Here is a 22,032-nt window from a genome sequence, read left to right as displayed (position 1 = left end):
GTTTTCGCGTATTATATCCCTACAAAATAAATGATCATTTTTACACATGCATGCCTAACTGCAACTCATGTGATTTGATTTTCAATAAAGCCATACTCATAGCAATGGCATTCGATTAGGAAACTGTTATCCGGACACATTAATCTCTCTTTTTTTCCCTCAAACAAGCCATCTTTATTATTGTCGATCTAAATAATTATTTAAATTTCCCAAATTTTTAACTATCCATCAGCACTGATGGAGATGACTTATGTAAACAAAGAGTTGTACAGATTGGGCAACGAAAAAAGAGAGCCTTTCTTTTTACTGTTCAAATTTACATAAGCGAGAATTTGCTTGATCTCAAATCAACATCAGCATAATTTGCGTAAGTCAAGCATTTGTGCACGTTCTTGAAGCTCGTCTCGTGCCTCTTCCATGCAATTTTAAAGTAGAAACGGCCTATTGAAAGGAATCTTCAAATGGTTGTCTTTGTGCCTCATCTATACATTGAGTATGGGCATCAACTAATCTTAAGACTGTTTTGGGTTTGAGTTTTCAGTTAATTGCCACTGCAAGTGCTCATTTTTTATTTTATTTTTGCATTAAACATAAGTAAATAATGAATTAGTTGATGAGCGTGAGGAAACTTTAGATATGGTTGGCTTGGAGGGTGCTGAATTTATATTGGATGATTTAGGTTTTGGGATAAGTAATGTGGTCATTAGTTTGGAATTTGAAGACACCGACTTCCTAGCTGATGCAAGATTCTTGACCGACGATAATGAGGAGGAGGAACTTGGATTTGTATTTGGGAGTGAGCACTTTGGCCCACCATCTACTGTCACAATTGAATTTGTGTTTGGGGAGACAATTGTCTTGGTAAAAGCATTACCCAGATATCCATGTCCTTGATTATCGGAAGGCTAATTCATATCGATATCTTGAGTAGTCTCGCATGACATGTGATACAGTGAGCATTCCTATCACTTTTATTGCATCAGAGTTGGTCTTTAGTATTGGAGGGCACATTTTAAAATTCTAAATAAACATCATAGTTTCCTTTTAATTGAAAGTGTAGAGGCCATGCACTAGAGATTTCTGCTAGATGAAGATTTCAATGCAGAGTGTTTCATCATGGAATATGAGACTAATTGCATGACGTACTCTTTAATCAGGAAAGATACCAAAAAAGTCCCAAGGCCTATTACATTGATATTAATTAAGCCTATTACATCACCAATGATCCCACCGTGGCTTGCCTGCTGCAGCTCAAGTACCTGTTCTTGAACGTTAATGGCTTCTCTGGAGTCCATTTGCAATGTGTCCACACTGCAGAAGCTTGATATCAGCAAAAACCAGCTCGCAGGCACAATCCAGCCACTGATTTTCAACATCCCCATGCTGAAAGGCAATCGACCTCAGTGACAATCAGCTCTCAGGTGTGATGCCGTCCTCCATTTTCAGTGATTACTTTTGGACATCGATCTTGGCTACAACCGCTTATCTGGTGACATTCCCTGGAACATTTGTGGGAATCTTTCAAACTTACTAGGACTGTACTTGTCTGAAATCAGTTCAGTGGAGAGATACCATCCATTTTGTCTGAATGCGAGCAGCTTCAGCTTCTGTCCTTTTAATGAATAATTTTTCAGGAACCATACCTAGAGAGCTAGGGAACTTGACTATGCTTAAGGGGTTACATCTAGGTGTGAACACTTTGATTGGCGTGTCTCCTAACAAACAACTATTTTTAAGATTTAATATAGTGTTGCTTGCTCTAGCTTCAAGTCTTGAAGTTGCAATTCAACCCATCAATAGTCTGGAAATCCCCTTGCATTTGTCCTATCAGCATCACCAGTCAAGCCAACTTGCAGATACTAAGTTATCTTCAACTTCAACAATGTTAGTTAATGAATTCCGTGATTTTTCCTCTTTTATTTAAACTTTCAGGGAAATACTGCTGGATATTGGGAACCTGCAAAACTCGCAGGTCCTGGGCCAAACAAAGAATAGCTTGTCCGGGCCCATCCTGCTGGCGGTCTTCAGCATATCGATGATTCAAGTGAGCACAATGACTTTGGATCTTCTCATTGGTACTTTGCCATCGAGCATCGGCTTCTCTATTCCAAATCTTACGCAACTTTTCCTCTGCATGAACGAATTACCAGGCCCATTCCCGAGCTCTCTCTCCAACTGTTCCCAACTAAACTCGCTAGACCTGCCCCAGGACTCATTCTCTGGCTCTATTCTTTCCTCACTCGGCAAATTGAAGTACATTCAATGGTTAAGTCTGGCGGGGAATAATTTGACCAGTGAACCGTCAAGTGATAGATTAAGCATAATCACCGCTTTAGGTAATTGCAGATGTTTGAGAAGGATCAATCTACAGGAGAACAAGCTGGACGCTTTCCTTCCTTCATCGATAGGGAATCTCTCTAATAATCTGGAGTGGCTTTCCATGGGGAATTCCAAGCTCATTGGTGGCATTCCTAGTGAGGTCGGCAATTTAAGTGGCTTCCCTCTTCAATGTCGGAGATAATGAGTTGACAGCCCTATTCCCACAATGATCGTAGGGACAGGGAAAGTTCAAGGCTTGTATCATCAGGGCAACAAGCTGCAAGGACCGGTTCCTGAAGACATCTGTAACATCCCGAGCTTGGCTTTCTTATCTTTGAGCAGCAACGAGCTCAATGGATCAATACCTTTGTGCATCGGTAACCTTACTTCTTTAAAAGAACTCCACTTGGGCTCTTACCAGTTCACGAGCACTATATCCGATTCCTCATGGAGTCTAAATAACATAATGATGTTTAAATATGTCCAGAAATTTTATGAGCCACGATCTTTCCCTTGGAGTAGGAAATCTGAAGGCAATGACCGTCGTAGATTTATCAGGAAACCAACTGTTGGGCGAAATACGTAGCTCCATTGACAACCTTCAAAAAATGTTGAACCTCTCTTTATCATAAAACATGTTTCGAGGTGATATTCCAGAATCATTCGGAAAGCTGGTGAGCTTGGAGTCTCTAAATTTATCAAAGTGATAAGCTGACCGGGCCAAGCCCCAAGTCGTTGGTCATACCTCAAATACCTGAGCCTCTTTTTCAACCATTTATCTGGGGAGATTCCTTCACGTGGCCCTTTCACAAACTTTCCGGCTCAATCATTCCTAGGAAATGAAGCTCTTTGTGGCGACCCTCGTCCTCAAGTTCCTCCGTGCTCTGTCACTGCCATCCATAGATCAGACTACAAAATCACGTCTGCTAAGAACTCTTCTGCCTTGTGTTTTGGCAGCAATACTTGCTTTAGGCATTTTGTTTGTTTTGGCAAGGAGAAATTGAAAGCTTTCAACAGAGGACGCTTCGATTACCCTCACAACGAGAAGATAAGCTACTACGAAGTTCTACAGGCGACAAATGGTCTTAGTCCAAGCAACTTGTTGGATGGCCCAACCATCACTGTGAAGGTCTTTGATTTGAAAGTAGGAGAGTTTCAAAGCAGAATGTGAGGTTCTGAGGACATTCGCCACCGTAATCTCGTGAAGATCTGGAGCCAGCTGTTGTAACCTCGATTTCAGAGCATTGATCCTGGAGTACATGCCAAATGGAAGCCTCTGGAACTGGATACACTGACACAAGTACCACTTAGACATCCCTTAGATACTCAATATCCTAATGGATGTTGCGTCTGGACCCGAATATCTGCATGAGGGGTATTCGACTCCCATTGTTCACTGTGATTTGAGACCAAGCAATGTCCTATTAGATGGCGAACCATGACAGCTTATGTTTCAAGTGGAGAGTTTGGTTCGGGCCGATTTGTTTCCACAAGAGGCAAGGCAATGTGTACAACTATTGAATCTTGCTCATGGAAATTTTCAGGGGAAAGAGCCCCTGGACGACGTGGTGGAAGAACACTTGAATCGCTGGGTCGAGTAATTCATTTCCTCATGCGGTTGGAGACATCCTAGAGGCGAATATATTGAGCAGAGAAGAGCTGACTGTTGCGAAACTGGACTACGCATCGACCATCCTGGAGTTGCCTTTGCATGGTTGTGCTGAGTTGCCTGAAGAAATAATGCTCATGAATGATGATCATTCACAAGTAGTTCTGCGTTTCTTGATTAGTTGAAACCGCTGCTTCCCCATGATCAATGACAATCATGCAATCAAAAGCATTGGTTTTGTAACCAAAGGACATTATCCAACTGAAATTGATCATGCACACTATTTCTGGGGAGAGGACCAGCAATCACCAAAAATTGAAGACTTCACAGAATGACAAGGTCACGGTTAAAAAAAAGGCTTATACCGTTGCTTGAGGATCCGACATGACAGAAAATGCTTAACCCGGAATAAGGCGACTTCTCTCAAGAACGACCAAATGACGGCATTTTCCCACTTGTTGAATTCATCTGCTTTGCATTAGAGCCGCACGCACAAATGAAGAAATAATAAATCATCAGCTTTACACATTCATCCCTATACAACTCCTGCAACTTGATCTTCAAGAAAGCCATACTTATAGCAATGGCACTCAATTAGGAACCCATTATCCAGGTACATTGTTACATGTAAAAAGAACAAAAATTACTCTGCAGTCTAGCGGAGAACCAAGGCAAAAGCCGCAAAACAAATTGATCGTTCTCCTTCTGGATAATTCCAACACAATCGAGACTCTAAATCTACTCATCCTCTTGGCTGCGCACCCTAGCCAACTTGTTCGTAACCACGACATCAAGCTGTGCAGCTCGTTCGACAATCTCCTTCCTCTTTCTTGTGGAGACATTGTGAGCAATCTCCGCACAATACGTCCTAAACAATTGGAGCAAACAGATCAGCTTTATTAATGTTAAGATGGCAAAGTAGATTAACAGCTTCACAAGCCAATTATGCAACCGGGAGTCATCTAGTACCTGTTATGCATCATTAATAATTCAAGCTCCTTCGCATTGTGCACAACAAATTTCTTGAAACCATTAGGAAGATAATGGCGGGTCTTCTTGTCCGATCCGTAACCGATATTTGGCATCAAAGTACATCCCTTGAATTTTCTTCTTACTCGGGAATCAATACCTTTGGGCCGACGCCAGTTTGTCTGTTAATAACACAAACAGTATGGTGAGAGCCAATAAAACTAACCCCGCAAATCTTACATGGCTAACAACCAGCCCCACAGATCTTACATGGTTAACAAGACAATCGAGAAAATCTTACATTTCGAAACACAAAAAGAGTGAAAAACTAGGCATGGCCATGTTATAAGACCATGTCAGATGGATATGAAATGTGATCAGGGATAATGTAACTGTTAGCCAGTAGATATTAAGCTAACTGTGTCGCAAGACCTGTTCATGTATTTTCTTTTTGCCCAGAAAAACGAAATGTCCAGCTACATAATGAATTTAAATCTGGACATCAGATACCATGGGCAGAAACTCATTTGTGAAAGACAAGAAAATCAACACCAAAATCAAAAAAATAAAGAACAAATGAAACGAGAAAATAATAAGGTTTGCAATCTCAGCCGAAAGATGGTGATAATTTTAGTTATAATCACTGCAAAATCATGATAATAGGACGTTTTGCATCATAGATTGCAGAAAGAAAGGAACCTAGAGTATCTAGACAGGACAACTGAAGAAAAAAAATGATTAAAAAACTTACTCGGTCAGAGAGAGTTTATGTGAAAAAATGACAAACACTTCAAGACAAAGTTCTAGTACTGAATGGGATCAGATGGTAGTGCATGTTAATATTCATCATCTAACAGCAGAATTATTGGGTACAAATCATCACGTCCCATTGCAGACTCTTAGACAAAACCTTGTCCAGGAAAAATTACGAATACTTCAGTGTCAAAAACCAAGAAATGTAATTGCGACTAATTTTACACCAGTAATGTGCAAAGCATTTGCATGTCCTCATTTAATCAAATGAGACGCATGATTGGTCAATGCATATGCCCCAAAGGGATCTATAAAATTGGGTGTACTGCGTTAATGTAGTGTGGAAATAGTCCATTAAAAAAAATGATAACAATTTCTACAGTGAGCACTCCATTAACCAGTTTCTCACCACCATAAGCTAGGGATCAGATAGTCGATCTCTTATCACCATCATGCATCGAGAGATGCATGTAAGACTGGGTGTCAAAGATCTATCATCAAATCCTTTAACGTTTCTTCATTGAAGCCACGATTCAAAATAAAATCTACTCAGAAGTCTGACACAAAAAAAAAATCTGAACGATACTACTCGCATGGAAGAGCATGACAGAAATTTTCAAGAGACTCAAAAAAATTAATGAAAATTTTGATGAAGGGTAATCAAGAATCAGAACAGTGTTAATCACCACCAATGCATCTGCTGATGCAAGTAAGACTGGGTGTCAAAACATCTATCATCACGTTCCCCAGCATACACTATATATTTATAAAACAAGACCAGTTTCAAGCAAAAGTAATCTTAACAGCAACAAAAACACCTCGAGAGGGAAGGCTAGAAAATAAGAAAATAAGCATCGGCTGTGAAAAATGTAAAGCCCAAATGGAAAAAAATAAAAAATAAATAAAAACATTTAGATATCAGATAAAAATGTCAATCACCACCGTGCATCAACAGATGCAACTAAGACTGGGGCGACAAAACGCTATCATCATCTATCTCTGCGAAACAACGTCGTACCAAATCGACAACAAGGAATTCCCCAAGCCCATTAAAACGCGGGCAAAAGCATCGAGACTAAGCACAAAACAAAACCTCCAAGATTGCAATTTTCGGAAAAAGAAAACAACCCAGGAAATCGCGAGAACCATGAATCAACAAACAAGCGAAAACAGGGGAAACAAGATTAAAAAAAAAAAAAACAGAACCGTGTTCTAAAACCAACTGAAAGCGAGAAAGCCTATACCTTGACAGAGATCTTGCGGTCGCTCTGGGGCCTCTTGAACTGCTTGACCCGCTTCTTGACGATCCTCTTTGACAGCAAAGGCACCGCCATTTTCGCCCTCCCACCTGCTTCATCCGTCGACGAAAAACAAAACCCATGTCAGAATCACCATTAACATATAGACCAGAACAAACCCATCTTCACACACGCATATAATTCACTACAGCGACTTCGATCAAGCGACAGAGCGCTCCTAAAGGCCAAAAACATCAACACCATCAAGCAAACCCATTACACAGAATCTAGCTATGGTGCTCCACAGAGAGAGAGAGAGAGAGAGAGATTACGGCGACAGAGTTAGGGTTTGAGGAGGCCGACGAGGTGAGGAGTGGACGAGGAAGGTGGAAGATAGAGGTTATATATAGGCGCTCGGAGTCACTGCTAGGGTTTCGTTTTTGGCGAAACTCTTCTTGTTTGCGGGTCTGTTTGGCTGGTGGGATAATTTACTTAGAACAGTATAGATTCATTTATAGTAAATCTTTTTTTTCGGGGAGCTAGAACTCACTTATAGGAAATCATTTTCATTATCAAACCGGCCAATATAATATATATATCAGTTTCATTATAAATAAAGTGGACTTTATTTCTAAACAGCAAAAAACGAACTTTTTCTTGTTGCTTTCATTTTTCAAAGTAAAGATATTTTTTGCGAAGTGAAATGACTCGTTATTATCTATAATATATTTTTAGAAAAATATATGATTTTCTTAATGTATTCAATTTAAGTAACCTATAAGATATGTAAGCATTATACATGAGAGAAAAGACAATTAAAAATGCACTACTAAAAATTATTTAGTTAAATTTATTTGTCTTTTTTAATCACACTATTAAAAATTACTTAGCTAATATTCAATTTAACCATTGTAGGGATCCAAGCCGAAAATAGGAAGGATTTATGCACCAAGAAAAATAAAGTACATTTATCAAAAAAGTTGGGTCGAAACCTTTGTCAATTTCTTTCTTCTTTTTTTTTTGGTCAAAAATAGAGTTTATATTCAAACTAGCAAAATAGGACAACCCTTACCCAGGGTGCCAGAACATAACAGATCTAAGAGGGATGGGGAGGTGAAATAGTCCAGTTTGAGGGAAGGGTGTAGCGACCATGGGCTTTAGCAGCCCAGTCGGCGATACATTGGCCTCTCTCTGCGATCTTTGAATCCAAAGGTTGGAGAATCGGGGATCAACACCGCACACTCAAAGCAAACAGACCGCGAATCTCCCACGGCGTCAAGCGGGGTTATGCACGATAACCACAAGTATCAGACAATCGAACTCCGTGCAGTAAGTTCTTGTACTCTTTCCCTTTCTGCAGCAGATGTTTGAGGGTAAGGGTTAGCGCTAGTACCTCCACCTGCAGCACCGAAGAAGCTTGGATGCCGCTGGTGAAGTCGTTGACGAGTTTTCTGACGGCACATGTAAGCTACCGCGCCCTTGTTGCTTGCCGTTGGAAAAACCCCATCAATGTTCACTTTCACTACACCAGGCTCCAGTGGACGCTACACTAGATATGGGTTTGTAAGGTTTTCATTTGGTTTCGACACCAGCCAATCGCAGCTGCAGGTGATCCGTGCGTTTGCCAAAGCCACCTCCACCACTTGCTCTGGATCTAGGCGTTACTTCTGGAAGACAAAGTGATTACGTGCCTTCCAAATCTGCCATAGGATGGATGCTAGAGTCTCCAAATTAGGTAAGAGGTCTCTATTCCCTATCAGATCCGCAAGCTAGGCATCTATTCTATTCACTCCTTGTTGTGGTATCTTGATTTTGACTTGTGGGTGTGACCAAATGCCTTGCATCCATGGGCATAATAGAAAAATATGTTATGCTGTTTCTGGGAGTTGATCTTAGCATAAATTACATACCGGATATGGGATGATTCGTCTATTATAAAGGTTCTCCTTTGTAGACAACGCATTATGGCATAAGGACCACATGAATATGTGAATTTTAGGGGCTATCTTCATGGTCCATAGCTGTCTCTAGACTTTCCGTGGGGTTTGATAGGATGAGGAGGCTATGCTGTGAATGTTGTTGTTTTTATGTATGTCTGATATAATTATACCCACTATTCACTGTATAAGTACCGGTTTGCGTCCCTTTCCATATGAGTTGGTCAGATGTGGATTGGGTGTGTACTTGGATGGTAAGAATTTCCTCAATAGTTTGGTCGTCAAAACTGTTGTGAAGTAGAGGAACATTCCATATACTTTGTTCTGGAATAATGAAATATGCCACCTTCATAGGTTCTCCTCTAAGTGCAGGCCCCCCTATAATACCTTTTGATAGCCATTTATCTTCTCTAACTCTTATCATTTGCCCGTCGCCAACCGACCATTGTAGTTGATTTGATATTGAATCCCTGCCCATCAACAAACTTTGCCAACCCCAAGATGATCTAGCTCCTTTTTATGCATGCCAGAAGTCCTTAGAATGTAAATAAATTCCTTTGAAGATTATGCTCCACAGAGAGGATGGGCGTTGGAGGAGTCGCCACGCCTGTTTACCCAACAAAGTTTTGTTGAAAGCGATTAAGTCTCGAAAGCCAAGCCCTCATATTTCCTTACTGCATTTGATTATGTCCCATTTCTTCCAGTGGATTCCTGACTTACTACAATTAGTTTGCCACCAGAATCTTGTTATTTTCTGTTCAATGGATTTATGAATAGACACAGGAATTTTAAATATTGACATAGCATACTGCAGGAGTGCTTGTGCTACTGTCTTAATTAGGATTTTTTTACTGCCTTTGGAAATTAAATTCTCTTTCCACCCTTCCAACTTAGCATTCACTATGCCCAGAATCTAGGCAAACATCTCCTTTTTGGAGCCTCCCCAATCAGACAGTATGCCTAGGTATTTACCAATCTTTCCAAGCATAGGTACTCAATTCTCTTGCCATGTTTTCTTGCAAACCAATAGGATAATCTTTACTAAAAAAGATCCTTGATTTATTCATATGACATCCTGATTTTCCAATTCTATTTTCAATAAATTAAGACGGATATTTTGTTGGCACGTATATAGTTCTTTTCCTTGAGTCGGCCACTTATGTAAAAAATAGTCTATCAAGTGAAGCTGTTAAGAGATTCTAATGCATTAGACTCGAGAATTTGACCAAGAAGTGACCTTTCGACTGAGCTAATCTGCAAAGGTTATTACGACACAATTAAAAATCGATTAGAGACCGAAGATAAGTTGACTCAACAAAGGCATGTGATCAAGTGTGGGTGATTCCACTAGATTACACAATTCTTGTCGATTGGCAATAGACCGACTTTTCTGTCAATTGAGTACCTTGTATCCGTATTTGAAACCTTGAAATTACCTAGACAATCGTAAGTCGCCAATGTGTCAAAGATGTACATTATGGTTTGATCAACCACAGGTCAAATGCACGAAAATTTCTAAAAGCTACCCAGTAGATTAGGACGCGCTACTAGCGTGCCAGAGTGAAATTAATCGTAAATTGAGATCGAATTCAGAAATTGAAAGTTTGGGTGTGTCGCAAATTATTTTAGGAACATTGACTCATCTTTGGAAGATTTTTCATGCAAGCCGAGTTTTTCAGCAAAATAATCAAGGTATGGTTAATTTGGTTCGGAAAATTGATAGGCCCGCTTTTGGTGGTATTTTTGAGATTAAGATGGTTCTATAGTCAAGTAAATATGTGAGTTGAAGTGTGGTGACATTGGATTAATTTATTAACTTTAATTAGACTCAATTGGAAGTGGATTGATTGGAATTGAAGAATTTAATGTACAAGATTTCATGCCCACGGCGGAAAATGAAATTAAACCTATTGGAATAAGGTTGTCGGAGGTTGGAATTAGTGGATTTTGACATCACAAGTGATGTCATGAGGTGGGGCAAGAATGGCTAGGATGGCGACACATGGAGGGTGGAGATTGAATTCCAAAAAGGTGGGGTGTCACTTCCCCCATCTCCATCATCTTCTTCATTGAGTTTTGTTCTTGAATTTTTAGGAGGGGAGAAGCCAACCATGTGAGACCGACTAGCCCGACGCCCAGCTCGTCCACCACTGCCATCCTTTGGAGCCGTCGCAGTCGTCGCCCGTCCGCACATGAAGGTCCATGCGCCTACTCGCCGTCATCCAACTCACCGCTCCGCCCTTCATCCGTCGACCCTTTCTCCTCCACCTCTCCTTGCGGCTTCGAAACCCAGTAACTGAAGAAACCCTGAAGCGGAAACCTAGCAGCCGTTGCAGCCACAGCCGGAGTCGTCGCCATCGTAGCCCTCCGCCTCACTCTCTCCCCTTGCTGTTCGACCGTCTCTCCTCCTTTGGTGTGCCTTAAAGGCTTCGAAAACCAGCAGCAAACCAGAGAAGCTCGTCTCGAAGCCATACGCCGCCGGAGGAAACTCCACCACCGCCCGTCACCGTTCATCCCTACACACCGGCCGTCATCGCAGCCCGCACGGCTCCGTCTCCCTATCACCCGCCTGCGTCACACTCTTTGCATCAGCCCGTCCCGGAGCCGTTAAGCCACCTCCAGCCACTATGAGACCCCGTCGTCGGCCGCACAACACCGCTGCAGCTCCTCCGTTCGTTTCCGACCTAAGTTGACACCAGATCTACCCTTTCTCGGCCTCAAACCTTTGAGACAAACAAACAAAAATGGGTATTCCAACATGGTTTTGGCCCATTTTGGTTGGCTTCCCAACCCGAATGCTTGGCCCGCCTTGGAGAAAGTCGATCCCCACGACAACTCCGTCGTTTTGGTCCGATCGGTTCGTTAATCGAGAAAGTTTAGCTCACTAAATCTTGATTAGAGGATTAATTATACTTAAGAAGGTTTAGTTTATGTTAAGTGTTATTAGATGGTTAGTTTAATTTATTTAAGTGTAGATTATATTAAGGTGCTTAATTAACTTAAAGTGTGTTTAATTTAAGGCTTAGTGAATGTTTATATTAATATAAGCCTTGATGTGACTTAAAGGAATTTATTTTTGATTTATTTAAGTATTTCGAAATTATTAAATAATTTAATAATATATATTTATTTGAAATTATTAAAATATTATTATTTAATTAATTTCGTAATACAATTAATTATTTATTAAATTTCAAAAATTATTTTGGGACCTTATTTTCTCATAATTTCGTGTGATCGCTTCTTTGTGTATTAAGATTATTAATTTGATGAGTGGATATTGCAAATTGAGTGATAATTTGTGCAATTGATTGCTGAATTGTGAAATTGAGTGGTGATTGTGAAAAGTATATAATTTTTTTAGAAAATCCCAAGTGTCGGATTTGACACAAAAAATGGATTTTAAGTATTATATCAAGCAGTGGGGTTTGAAAAAGAATGGTGTTAGTTTTTGTAGTTCGAATTTGAATATGTACTCACACACACAATTACTTTCTCAGATGTTTTTAATATGAAGAAAAGTGGCCGAGATCACTATTTTAAATGGAAGTATTGAGTGAAATGCAAAGTGTCCTGGGTTGAATATGATTTTATCGTGTGATAATTAAGAGGAAGTTGTCCAGGGCTGTTGAGCCGAACTTGCCCCTATATGGGATGCCCCTTACAACAGATGCGGGTCGCAATAGAGGCTAGGCCTACTGGATCTATGCTCTTTTGGGAATACCGTCAACGTAGTGACGAAGCCACGCTCCAAGGGGGGAGGTGATACCTGGCATTAATGTCAGTAGATAGCCGAACTGCGAGTAGGCTATGCCATTGTGTGGCAGTGAATAACAATTGGATAGCATGTTGAGTGTTATTAACATATAGCATAGTATGAGACGTGTGACGTCCAAAATTTCATTAGTTAGATTAAGCATATTTAAGACTTTAAAATATATATATGTATATATATAAATAATAAAATAAAATAGTAATAACCCAGAAAAATAAATCAAAACTCAAGAAGAAAAATTTAGTCATAAAAGAAGAAGAAGAAGAAGAAGATTGTCAAAAGACTTTTCCCGTAAAGCAAGAATATACGAAACCCCACCACTTCTCCCCATGTGATAGCAGAAATAATAAATAAATTTAAAAAGGGGGAAATAAAAATTAAGAGAAACATTTGTTCTGCTCTTCCCCACGTTGCGTCCAGATGTTGTCGAAGAAGGGGGAGGCTACACGTATTCCATTTTCTCTCTCTCTCTCTCTCTTTTACGAAGAACCCACCCTCATCTGTGTTTTCTCTACCGAGACACCGCCTTCCTTTCCTCTCACTTCTATTCGTCTCCACCGAGCCCAACCCATCTCAGCCCCTCACGACCAGCGCCTTCATCCAGTAGCAGAATCGTTGCTGCTTAGTTCCGATCAAAGCTTCAACGCCGGCCGTGAAGCCTAGCCATCCGACGCCTCCTTTCCCTTCCATTGACGAAGGATCCAAGCAAGTGGAGCTGTTCTTGTAGTCTCGCGTCCCTGAATTTGCTCGCTCGGTGCTGCTGCATGTTGTTTAGGGTTGGGTTGCTGCGATTGGGGGTGCAGGGGATGGCTAGTAAAGCCCTGTCCATGGTTGGGATCGGTAGTTGGTGAAGCCGATTGCTGTTCGGTTGTGACGAGGTGTCACTCTTGGAGTCCTATCTATATGGGTAAACCAGAGGGAACCGTTAGTGCGTGCGTTCTCTATTCTTGTTTTGTTACACGTTTCTTCAACTCCGTTTTCTAGGTTCGACCTTCCTTGAGCAGCGAGTCGCTGTATCTAGAGAATTACGATGTTTCTGGGGCTATTATTTTTGTTATCGTTGAGGAACTTTGGGTCGATGGACTCAAAATTAAGTAATGAAACGCTATTCTTGATTAGAGTTGGTTAAAATAGATTATAGTTTTTGTGTTCAGCCATTGCCAGTGGGATATGGTGTTGGGTTCTAACCAGGTCGGCAACCCACGAACCCCAAGCGCTGTGAGTGGCTCCCTTGGGCTAAGTTTTGGTCACGATTATTGAGAATGGGGGTGCTTGAGGGGTAGTAGTATCGAAAGGGAAATTGCCAAGTGTTAGATTTTTCATTTTTCTTTTAGGCGCGAAGGAGGGCTAGTTTAGTTCCATCAAATTTAATTAAAAATGAAACTAGTATGTAGTCTAGAACTCGTGATTTTGATGTGTTCTTGAGTTAAGATCCGCACGTGGTTGGAGTATTGCAATTTAGTTTGCAATTCAGTATAGATTCCTAGAACTAGATTTACTAGACCCTCTTTGTTTGTAAATTTATGACTTTTGCTGTGGAAGAATTCTAAGTGAGTGAAAATGTACTATAACTACTCATAGATGCTGTGTAAGTGTGTTGAGATGCTACATGATGAATTTGTAGTAAAACAAATGGTTTGATTATGCTGGAAATGAAGAGAAAAGCATTGGATGTTTTCTGTCTTAAAGGAACATGGATAGAAATTAGTTTATATTGTGTCACTTTAATTTCTAGAGATGAAGATGAGGAAAATAACCATTTAACTTAAGATAACACCCATTAGATTCAGTTTAACTCATAGTTATAGTTATATGAATACAAGAACGTGTAGATAGAAGCAATTTATTTTAAAATAGAGAAACTGTTCTGTAGAAAACGGCCTGACTTTTGATGGTTCTTCGAATTCTCTGTAATTATCTATCTAAAATTTGACTTTGTGTCCTTGATGAAAGTTGTAAATGACATCTTTAGGAGTAACATATTAAAATTTGAGAAGAAACGAACAAGTATTGGCTGGTGAAACGATTTTCTTCTGTAGATACTAAATCTGAGAATTGCTGCAGAATTTTGAGGAGAAGACAACAAATTACTGCTCTTAATACACTGAGATTTAGGCTTAGGTTTCTTCACGAAAAATGTTAATCTAGGTCCATTTTATAACATACTGAAATTTCGTGATATTATGATAATGATTGATGTACTTTCTATGTCTGTGAACAAAACTGCTCCTTTTTGTCCATAAACTGCTTGATCCGAGAATATGTATTAGTTGTTGTCTCTTGTATTGGATTCTTAGTTGGCTGAGATTGTTGGTGCTGCAACAAGGTGGAAATATGAATGTATGATTGGTTAGTGAGCCAATGTGAGACCCCGAGTGTCGGGATGCCTGGAGAGGGGTGAAAAGAAGTAATTGTGTTCTCTCTAGAGGTCTAAGAAGGGTTGAAAAGCTTCTCATGAGACCTCGTGATGCTAGGTTGGGTGCGGGGGGTTCAGGGTGGAGTGTCGTCTCCCCCTGGATGATTGTTGCAGCTAGGTTTCTGTGGATTAAATAAATTGATGATTTTGTTTACTTATTTGCCCTGTTATTGGCCAATCCAAGATAGGACTAATTGCCCACTTGTTGAGTTTTTATTTTAAAAACTCACACTTGTTATTATATTGTTTCTTTAGAGTAGAAGATGTCTACTGCACCACCTACCCCACCCGCTGCCACAACGACCATCCTCTATGGCTCCCCCGCCGACTTTGTGTGGCGGTAAGAAGATTTCCTGGACCGACATTTCCCGGGAGTAGTCTTTGTCAAATACACCTCATGTTTGACAATAGATACAGGGGCGTCTACGAGGCCAGCTTATATGGTCTTCGTTGTCCTTTACGCTCGGGTAGATGGACGGCTGGTGGGATCCTTGACGCTATATGAAGATGGACCGGGGTGGTGGTAGTCCCTGCGAAGTAGGAGGTGGCGGAGAAGTGCTGGACGTGTGGGAAGACTTTTGTTTTTGTTTGTTTAACAACATGTACTTACCCAAGGAGAGGCGGGATATTTTGTATTCGTGGTTTATAGTGTTTTTTTGTAGAAATCCCCCTCTCTCAATATCATCTTCCCCACGTGTAAAGACATCAAGTTTATGATAAATAGAGTTGAGTAGCTCAGTTTCTTATGACTCTGCTTGACTGAAATCTATTTTACAATTCTTGAAGTACAAATAAGTCGAGTGTAATCAATGCATATGAGATCCAAGGATGTCACAAGACATGTCATCACGATTTAGTCTTATAATCCAGACTCTTGTTGGCGTTCCAGTGGTTTAAGTTCCTATTATTATCTATGATTGAGTGATTTGAATCGTGCTAATTTACAGGAGGGAACTAAGGCAAAGTAAGTTCTCTATATGGTGTGGCTAGGTCACCCTTAGGCATATTTTCTTTCTAATAAGGGTTTAGGGGGTTGAACTTGCTGAGATAATGTCTCACCCCGTTTTGGGCCAAAATTTCACGACCATAGATGGTGGAACCCCCGAAGGCTGATCAATCAGAAGTGGGATCGAAGAACGAGTCTGACTAGTGGTCATAGGACTGATCCCTTATGTAAATTGCCCATTTTTGGTATATATGTAAACCCTAGTGTGGTTACCTTTGAAAGCATGTTTGTTTATGAATGAGTTGGTTTCCTGCTTTCCTATCCCGTGAGTTTTTGTCAGGGGTTTTATAATACGTTCCACTAGCACAATAATAAATTAATGAGGTCGGCGACACTACTTGGGAATGTCGCATTTGCATGACCATGGTGGAATATTAGTTTGCTTGAGGTTCGGGGCGTGACAATTCAGGTTCATAGCTTATCCCGTAGCTAAACAATATTGATTAAGCACATTTGCTAAATTCTGACATTCTTGGAGTTTTCCATCTAATAAAAAGATAGCATCATCCGCGAAATATAGATGAGATAGGGTAGGACACCACCTGTTTAATTTGATTCCCTTAATGTTTCCCATGTCGATGGCTTGTTTGATAAAGGTGGATAATACATTCGCCAGGATGAACAGGTACGGAGAGAGAGGATCTTCCTGTTTGAGCCCCTTGATGGATGAAAGTAGCTTAAGGGTTCTCCATTAAATTTGACACTGAGGGAAACCGTTGTAATGCATTGCATCACCCACTTTACCCATTTGACATGAAATCCCAATTTGAGTAGATATTCCTCTAAAAAGTCCCATTCCACCCGATCGTAGGCTTTTGCATATCCGGCTTCAATACTTCCTGAAATGTTATCTTTCTTTTTCTAATCTTGAGCTAATGGAGTGCCTCTTGGACCACTAGTATATTGTCTTGGATTTGTCCGCCACTCACGAATGTACTTTGTTCCGTAGATATCAACTCAGGAAACCATGGTTTCATACGGTTAGCTAGCACCTTGGACATGATTTTATAAACGAAATTGTATATACTAATTGGACGATATTGATTCAGCCTTTCTAGGTGTGGTATCTTTGGAATCAAGGAAATGATTGTTCTGTTGAAATCTAGGTGCAACACTCCTAAGATAAAGAAGTCTTTCTTGTGATGAATATATCTTCCGTAGAATATCCGGTGATTTTGATAAAATAATCCATTTAAGCCGTCTAGCCCAGGAGCTTTAGTAGCACCCAATTGGAAAGTTGCTTGTTGTACTTTCTCTTGAGTGCCACAACTGTTAAGATATTATTCATTTTCTCCGTTACGACTTATGGACATTGTGCCAAAATAGGCCCAAATTCACAATGTCCAACTGATCTATACAATTTTTCAAAGAAATCCATCGTCATCTCCTGCAGTCGCTTATAGTCTCAAATCCACTCTTGGTTTTCATCCTACAACATACTTATTCAGTTTCTTTGCCTCCTTTGGATAGTGGTGGCATGGAAAATTTTGTATGCTTGTCCCCCATCGAAGCTAGTTAATCATTGACCTCATCGCCAATATTGTTCCTCATGTTGCGATAATTGTCTTATTTCCTCTTTCAGTCAGCTAACCATCACTTTGTCATAGTGGCCACTAGGTTGATTTATATGATTCTAAATTTGCTGCTTCAATGCATTAAGTTGATGATGGCCCTTGGAGAATTTCGATCGACTCCAGTTAGCAAGGGCCAATGAGACAGCCTTTAACTTTCTGGGTAGTGCTGTGGTGTTCAACTGTGAGGATGCTCAAGAGTCTGTGATGACCATACGACACTCCTTATCTTGTATCCAAAAAGCTTCTAATGTAAATGACTTCTTTCTTTTGATTTGGGGTCACCCGGTGGTTAAGAGTATCGGACTATGATCGAACCCGGCAGCGGTAAGGCAAAAACTTGACTTCCGGAAATGTCACTCGTCGTTCCATGGTACAAAGCACCCTATCCAACCTTTCTTTAACAAATTCCTCCCCTTCTCTATTATTTACCCACATGAAGGCACATCCCTTACTTTCCACATCCATCATTGAACAATCATTTAAAAGTTCACGAAATGAATGCATTCGATGCGATTCAGCTAGCCTCTTGCCTACTTTCTCCAAATGATAGATGATCTCATTGAAATCTCTAATGCAAACCCACTGTAAGGTATTAGAGGAACTGATTTGTCGCAATGCCCGCAATAAGTTTTGTCTTTGTTGATACATCTTTGGCGCATGAAGACATGTGAGACGCATTAGTATTCCACAATTCACATCCTTGCAAATCATATCAATGAAATCCGTAGTGTGACGATCTACACACAGGGAAACTTGATCATTCCAAAACACCGCCAGACCTCCATCCAAACCAATAGGGTTCACCACATGACAACTTGGGAATTTCAGTCTCTTCTAAAGTTGTTGGATCACCACTTTCTAATTTTTTGTTTCCATCAAAAACACTATGCTGGGCTTTTCTTGAGCCATAAGGGCTCTTAGTGCTTGAACTGTCAAGGGATTGCCCAAACCTTAACAGTCCTAGCTTATTAGCTTCATTTGTCACTTGGTGGCTTAATAGGGCTAGTCACCAAAGCCCAATTTCTAGAACCCTCCACCCTTGGTGGCTTTTTAGGGCCAGACCACCAAAGCCCAATTTCGGAACCCTCCACCTCAAAAATTGGTGTATCCATTAGCCGAGTTTCATCTATCCCCTCTTGCATATAAGTTCGCATCCCATAAGGATTATGTCTTTTAGCTTTCTTGATAGGGCCAACGATGGTGTTCAAATGTGTGCTATTCAGTTCTTGAATTTTGTGGATCTCTTTGCTAAGTCCCTGCTATCCTCAAGCTGTTTGGGTGCAGAGGACTTTGACATAGTAGCCGCAGCTTCTATTGGTTTGTCTTCTTGATGACGTTTCTTTTTATCTATTATGTATTGGTATTGAGTTTGCTCCTTGCTGGTAGCTCCATGAGTTCCTTGTTTGTTCTGTTTCTTTGAGGCTCCACAGGTATCAATTGGGTGGATGACTTAGGGATTTCCGATATAATCTCTGTTACCTCCTCCCATTTGTCTTGTGTCTTGTAAAAGGTTAGCCAAAACAAACTATGTTCCCGGACTTCAGCGCGCAACCATTGGCCATAATACATCTTATCTTTCCCTTCCATTTTTTCTTCATCAAAAGTAAAACCTTTACAGTACATAGCATAATGACCAAGTTTTCTGCACGAGTAACAATAGTGTGATAACCTTTCATATCGAAAATCCACCCAGATGTTCTTGTCTTCTAGTTTGATCAACTTGCCTGTTTTAAGCAGTTCCTACGGTCGGAGTTCGACTCTAGCCCTCCCAACTTTGAGGGTGGTTCCTTCTTTACTCTCAATTTTAACATCCAACACTCTACCGACATGTCTCACAGCTTTGTAGATCATACTCTCCATACACCGTTCTAGAGGAAGCCCAAATACTTGAACCCATAAAGCGCAAGTTGTAAAGTCATAGCAATGTAGGGGAGTATTCAGTATCCAAGGCTTTAAAATCACTAGGTGATTCGAGAGGAGCCAAGGACCATTCTCCAATACCCTGTGTTTTTCCCCTTCAGTGTTGAACTTAAAAACATATAGGCCAGCTTCACGCCGAGATATTTCTACTTGGTTAGTTCTCCATGCTCTTTTCATTGTATTTTGAAATGCTTGTAAATTAATGGATAGGTTAGAGAGAAGCTTACCCACTAGTATAAGTTTGCATTCCTATAGTTTTTCTGTTGGGGCCACATCATCCCATACCTCGATTTCTTATTCTGACCATAGTTGGCCTAATCTATTGCAGAGTGCGACGAGACGTGCATCTTCTTCCTGCTCAATGCAATCCATCAGAAGTCCTGCACCAAGTGGGTTCACTGGAAAGGCAATCCAAATTGACAATCCCGCATGCAAAGCTGCCAGGAGCTACAAGGTTGGAATTGTGACTGCGAAGGATGCAAACGACTTGAAGAATTGAGGCATTTGATGGTCAAAAGATGGGGGTGGAGAAAGTGAAGGACACGATTATAACGGTGATGGTCCTCTTTGGGGAAGTGAGGTGGGTCGAGAAATGAGAGAGAAATAAGCGGTAATAGCTAATTGAGGGAAGAGATGTATGGTGAACAAGCGAGTTCCATAACTCAGACTGGAATGGAACGATGGGAAAGTGAAATGGGTTATCTGAAGGACGATAGAAGGAAGATGGTGGCAATCATCGGTGGGGGTCAAGGTTTCTGTGGGAAGGTCTACCATTAAGGTAGAAAGAGCTCTACATTTCGAGAGAGTTTTCTAGAGAGATTACCAGTTTCCCTTTGTCAATTTGAATAGAAGAATAAAAAATGCTTTTAAGGGTAAACTTGAATGGTTTTCGCTAATTTCTATATTTTTGGTAGTTTCTTTCATCAATTGGAATGTCATAAAGTGGAGGACAACGTGGTTGAGAAAGTTGCCATAAAAATAGGAATTGACTTAGTGGAGACAAACATGATTGACATTTTTCTCCCATAGCAAATATTCTCTTTAAATAGTTTGTACCTTCACTACAAAGGGCAAATCATGGGAGTAATATTGAGAATAGAACTATTTTGACATCTAAGGGATGGACACCAAATAATTTCAAAACATTCAAGTGTGTGAATTCAAGATGAATGTTATTTCCCATGGTAAGTCTTTGTGAATCAGTCATTATTAAGAGTGTTCCACTATTCTTTTAAGAAAATTGAGAAACAAAAATTTGTATTCACTAAAAATAAGCTATACAAACAAGAATTACTCATTATGTAAAGAGCTTAACTTGTATATAAGGGACAGCTCATGTTTAATATAATTAGTTAATTTACAAGAACGACTTAGCTTTTTGTTAATGTAATGATACATTTCATTTCTACACACAAATATACAATAGTAAACTAGGGATGGGCACTAGGAGAAGACAATCACCCAACAAGGTTTCGACTTGTGTAAGGTGATTCTTCCCACAAGAAACAAATGACGAAGAAAATGGGAAGGCATCGAGCGAAATTTCAGTGGGGCACGGCAGAAATAGACTCACTCCAACCCCGTCGTCCCTACTCAATTTATATGCTTATCTTGAGAGATAAATATTTTAATGTTTAGGTAACTTATATAAATGGTAATTCAAATATGGAATATCACATAAATTTAACTTATATTTCGTAAATTTGATACTCATGGTAATTACAGATAATGATTGAAACTATAAGTCATCACTATAACTTATGAAAAAGTTATCCACTTGATATTACAGTTTCACAATTAAAGTATACATCTTCATATTTCTTGAATTAATTGCAATATAACTATCAATTATTTCGTACATTACAATTAGATAAACTACCCAAGAATTAGATGATATATCTCCACATTTAATTTATCTATATCTATCTTTCTACAAATTGGAAGAAAAAATAAAATACATGAACAAGATAATTTGAAAAACTATTTAAACAATCTTACCAAGGAGATGTAAATGTACTTCATAATGACCTCCATCTATGATTAACATGAGTGTGGAAAAACATGGTTAAAAGTAAATTCTAAATCAGACTATTAAAATAGACTTAATGTGCCAAAACATCAGTCAACTTTGACGGCTAACCATAATTATATTATTCTTTTAAAATTTAGTGATGTAAAACCTACAGTTTGTATCATGATGATTATTATTGTCAAAATAGATGAATTATGGATGCTCTCCTAGTATCCTCTGTTTTTCTTTTTTTCTGGTTGTATGGTGTACAAGGATGATGGGAATTTGTAATGCTTTGTTTGTGAAATGAAATTTCTGTTCTCATTAAACATATATATATATATATATATATATATATAGAGGAAAAGTTTTTTTAAACCACGGTTTTTGGTCTCGTGCCTTCTTGAGCCATGAGAAGTTATACGGATGGTTTAAAAATACTTTTCCTTTCTTTTCGTTTTCTTTTCCAATTTGTCCTCGTTCACTTAATATTTATACTTTTTCT

General features: G+C 39.7%; 1 protein-coding gene and 5 non-coding genes across 7 annotated transcripts; all 6 read right to left on the bottom strand.

Moving 5' to 3' along the window:
- Positions 1-4,464: 4,464 nt before the first annotated feature.
- LOC104444802 (60S ribosomal protein L32-1) lies at positions 4,465-7,334 on the bottom strand. Of its 2 annotated transcripts, none has more exons than XM_010058544.3 (4): positions 7,221-7,334; positions 6,895-6,998; positions 4,898-5,079; positions 4,465-4,796 (listed from the first exon to the last, which is right to left on the bottom strand). In XM_010058544.3, the coding sequence occupies exons 2-4, from the start codon at positions 6,982-6,984 to the stop codon at positions 4,667-4,669; spliced, it is 402 nt and encodes a 133-aa protein (XP_010056846.1). In that variant the 5' UTR covers positions 6,985-6,998; positions 7,221-7,334; the 3' UTR covers positions 4,465-4,666. The 2 variants fall into 2 exon arrangements, with proteins under 2 accessions (XP_010056846.1, XP_010056847.1); XM_010058545.2 differs by having other exon boundaries at positions 6,895-7,001; positions 7,221-7,325.
- On the bottom strand, positions 5,498-5,583 carry LOC120294196. The gene has a single exon (XR_005551687.1). It is a non-coding gene; the product is annotated as a small nucleolar RNA Z196/R39/R59 family (small nucleolar RNA).
- On the bottom strand, positions 5,711-5,787 carry LOC120294193. Its single transcript, XR_005551684.1, has one exon. It is a non-coding gene; the product is annotated as a small nucleolar RNA Z195/SNORD33/SNORD32 family (small nucleolar RNA).
- LOC120294211 lies at positions 6,073-6,155 on the bottom strand. Its single transcript, XR_005551702.1, has one exon. It is a non-coding gene; the product is annotated as a small nucleolar RNA U31b (small nucleolar RNA).
- On the bottom strand, positions 6,315-6,395 carry LOC120294214. Its single transcript, XR_005551704.1, has one exon. It is a non-coding gene; the product is annotated as a small nucleolar RNA U31b (small nucleolar RNA).
- On the bottom strand, positions 6,566-6,647 carry LOC120294209. Its single transcript, XR_005551700.1, has one exon. It is a non-coding gene; the product is annotated as a small nucleolar RNA U31b (small nucleolar RNA).
- Positions 7,335-22,032: the final 14,698 nt, after the last annotated feature.

Source organism: Eucalyptus grandis, chromosome 5 (assembly GCF_016545825.1).
Source record: "Eucalyptus grandis isolate ANBG69807.140 chromosome 5, ASM1654582v1, whole genome shotgun sequence".
NCBI classification, from domain to species: Eukaryota; Viridiplantae; Streptophyta; class Magnoliopsida; order Myrtales; family Myrtaceae; genus Eucalyptus; species Eucalyptus grandis.
The sequence above is the reverse complement of the archived record's forward strand: the minus strand, read 5'-3'. Positions and strand labels throughout refer to the sequence as shown.

Bases quoted from the DNA above. Each gene is read 5' to 3' on its own strand.
- LOC104444802 (XM_010058544.3), bottom strand. From the start codon at position 6,984: ATGGCGGTGCCTTTGCTGTCAAAGAGGATCGTCAAGAAGCGGGTCAAG. The intron at 5,080-6,894 runs GTATAGGCTTTC...TGTTATTAACAG, and splicing joins ACCGCAAGATCTCTGTCAAG to ACAAACTGGCGTCGGCCCAA. The intron at 4,797-4,897 runs GTACTAGATGAC...CCAATTGTTTAG, and splicing joins TTATTAATGATGCATAACAG to GACGTATTGTGCGGAGATTG.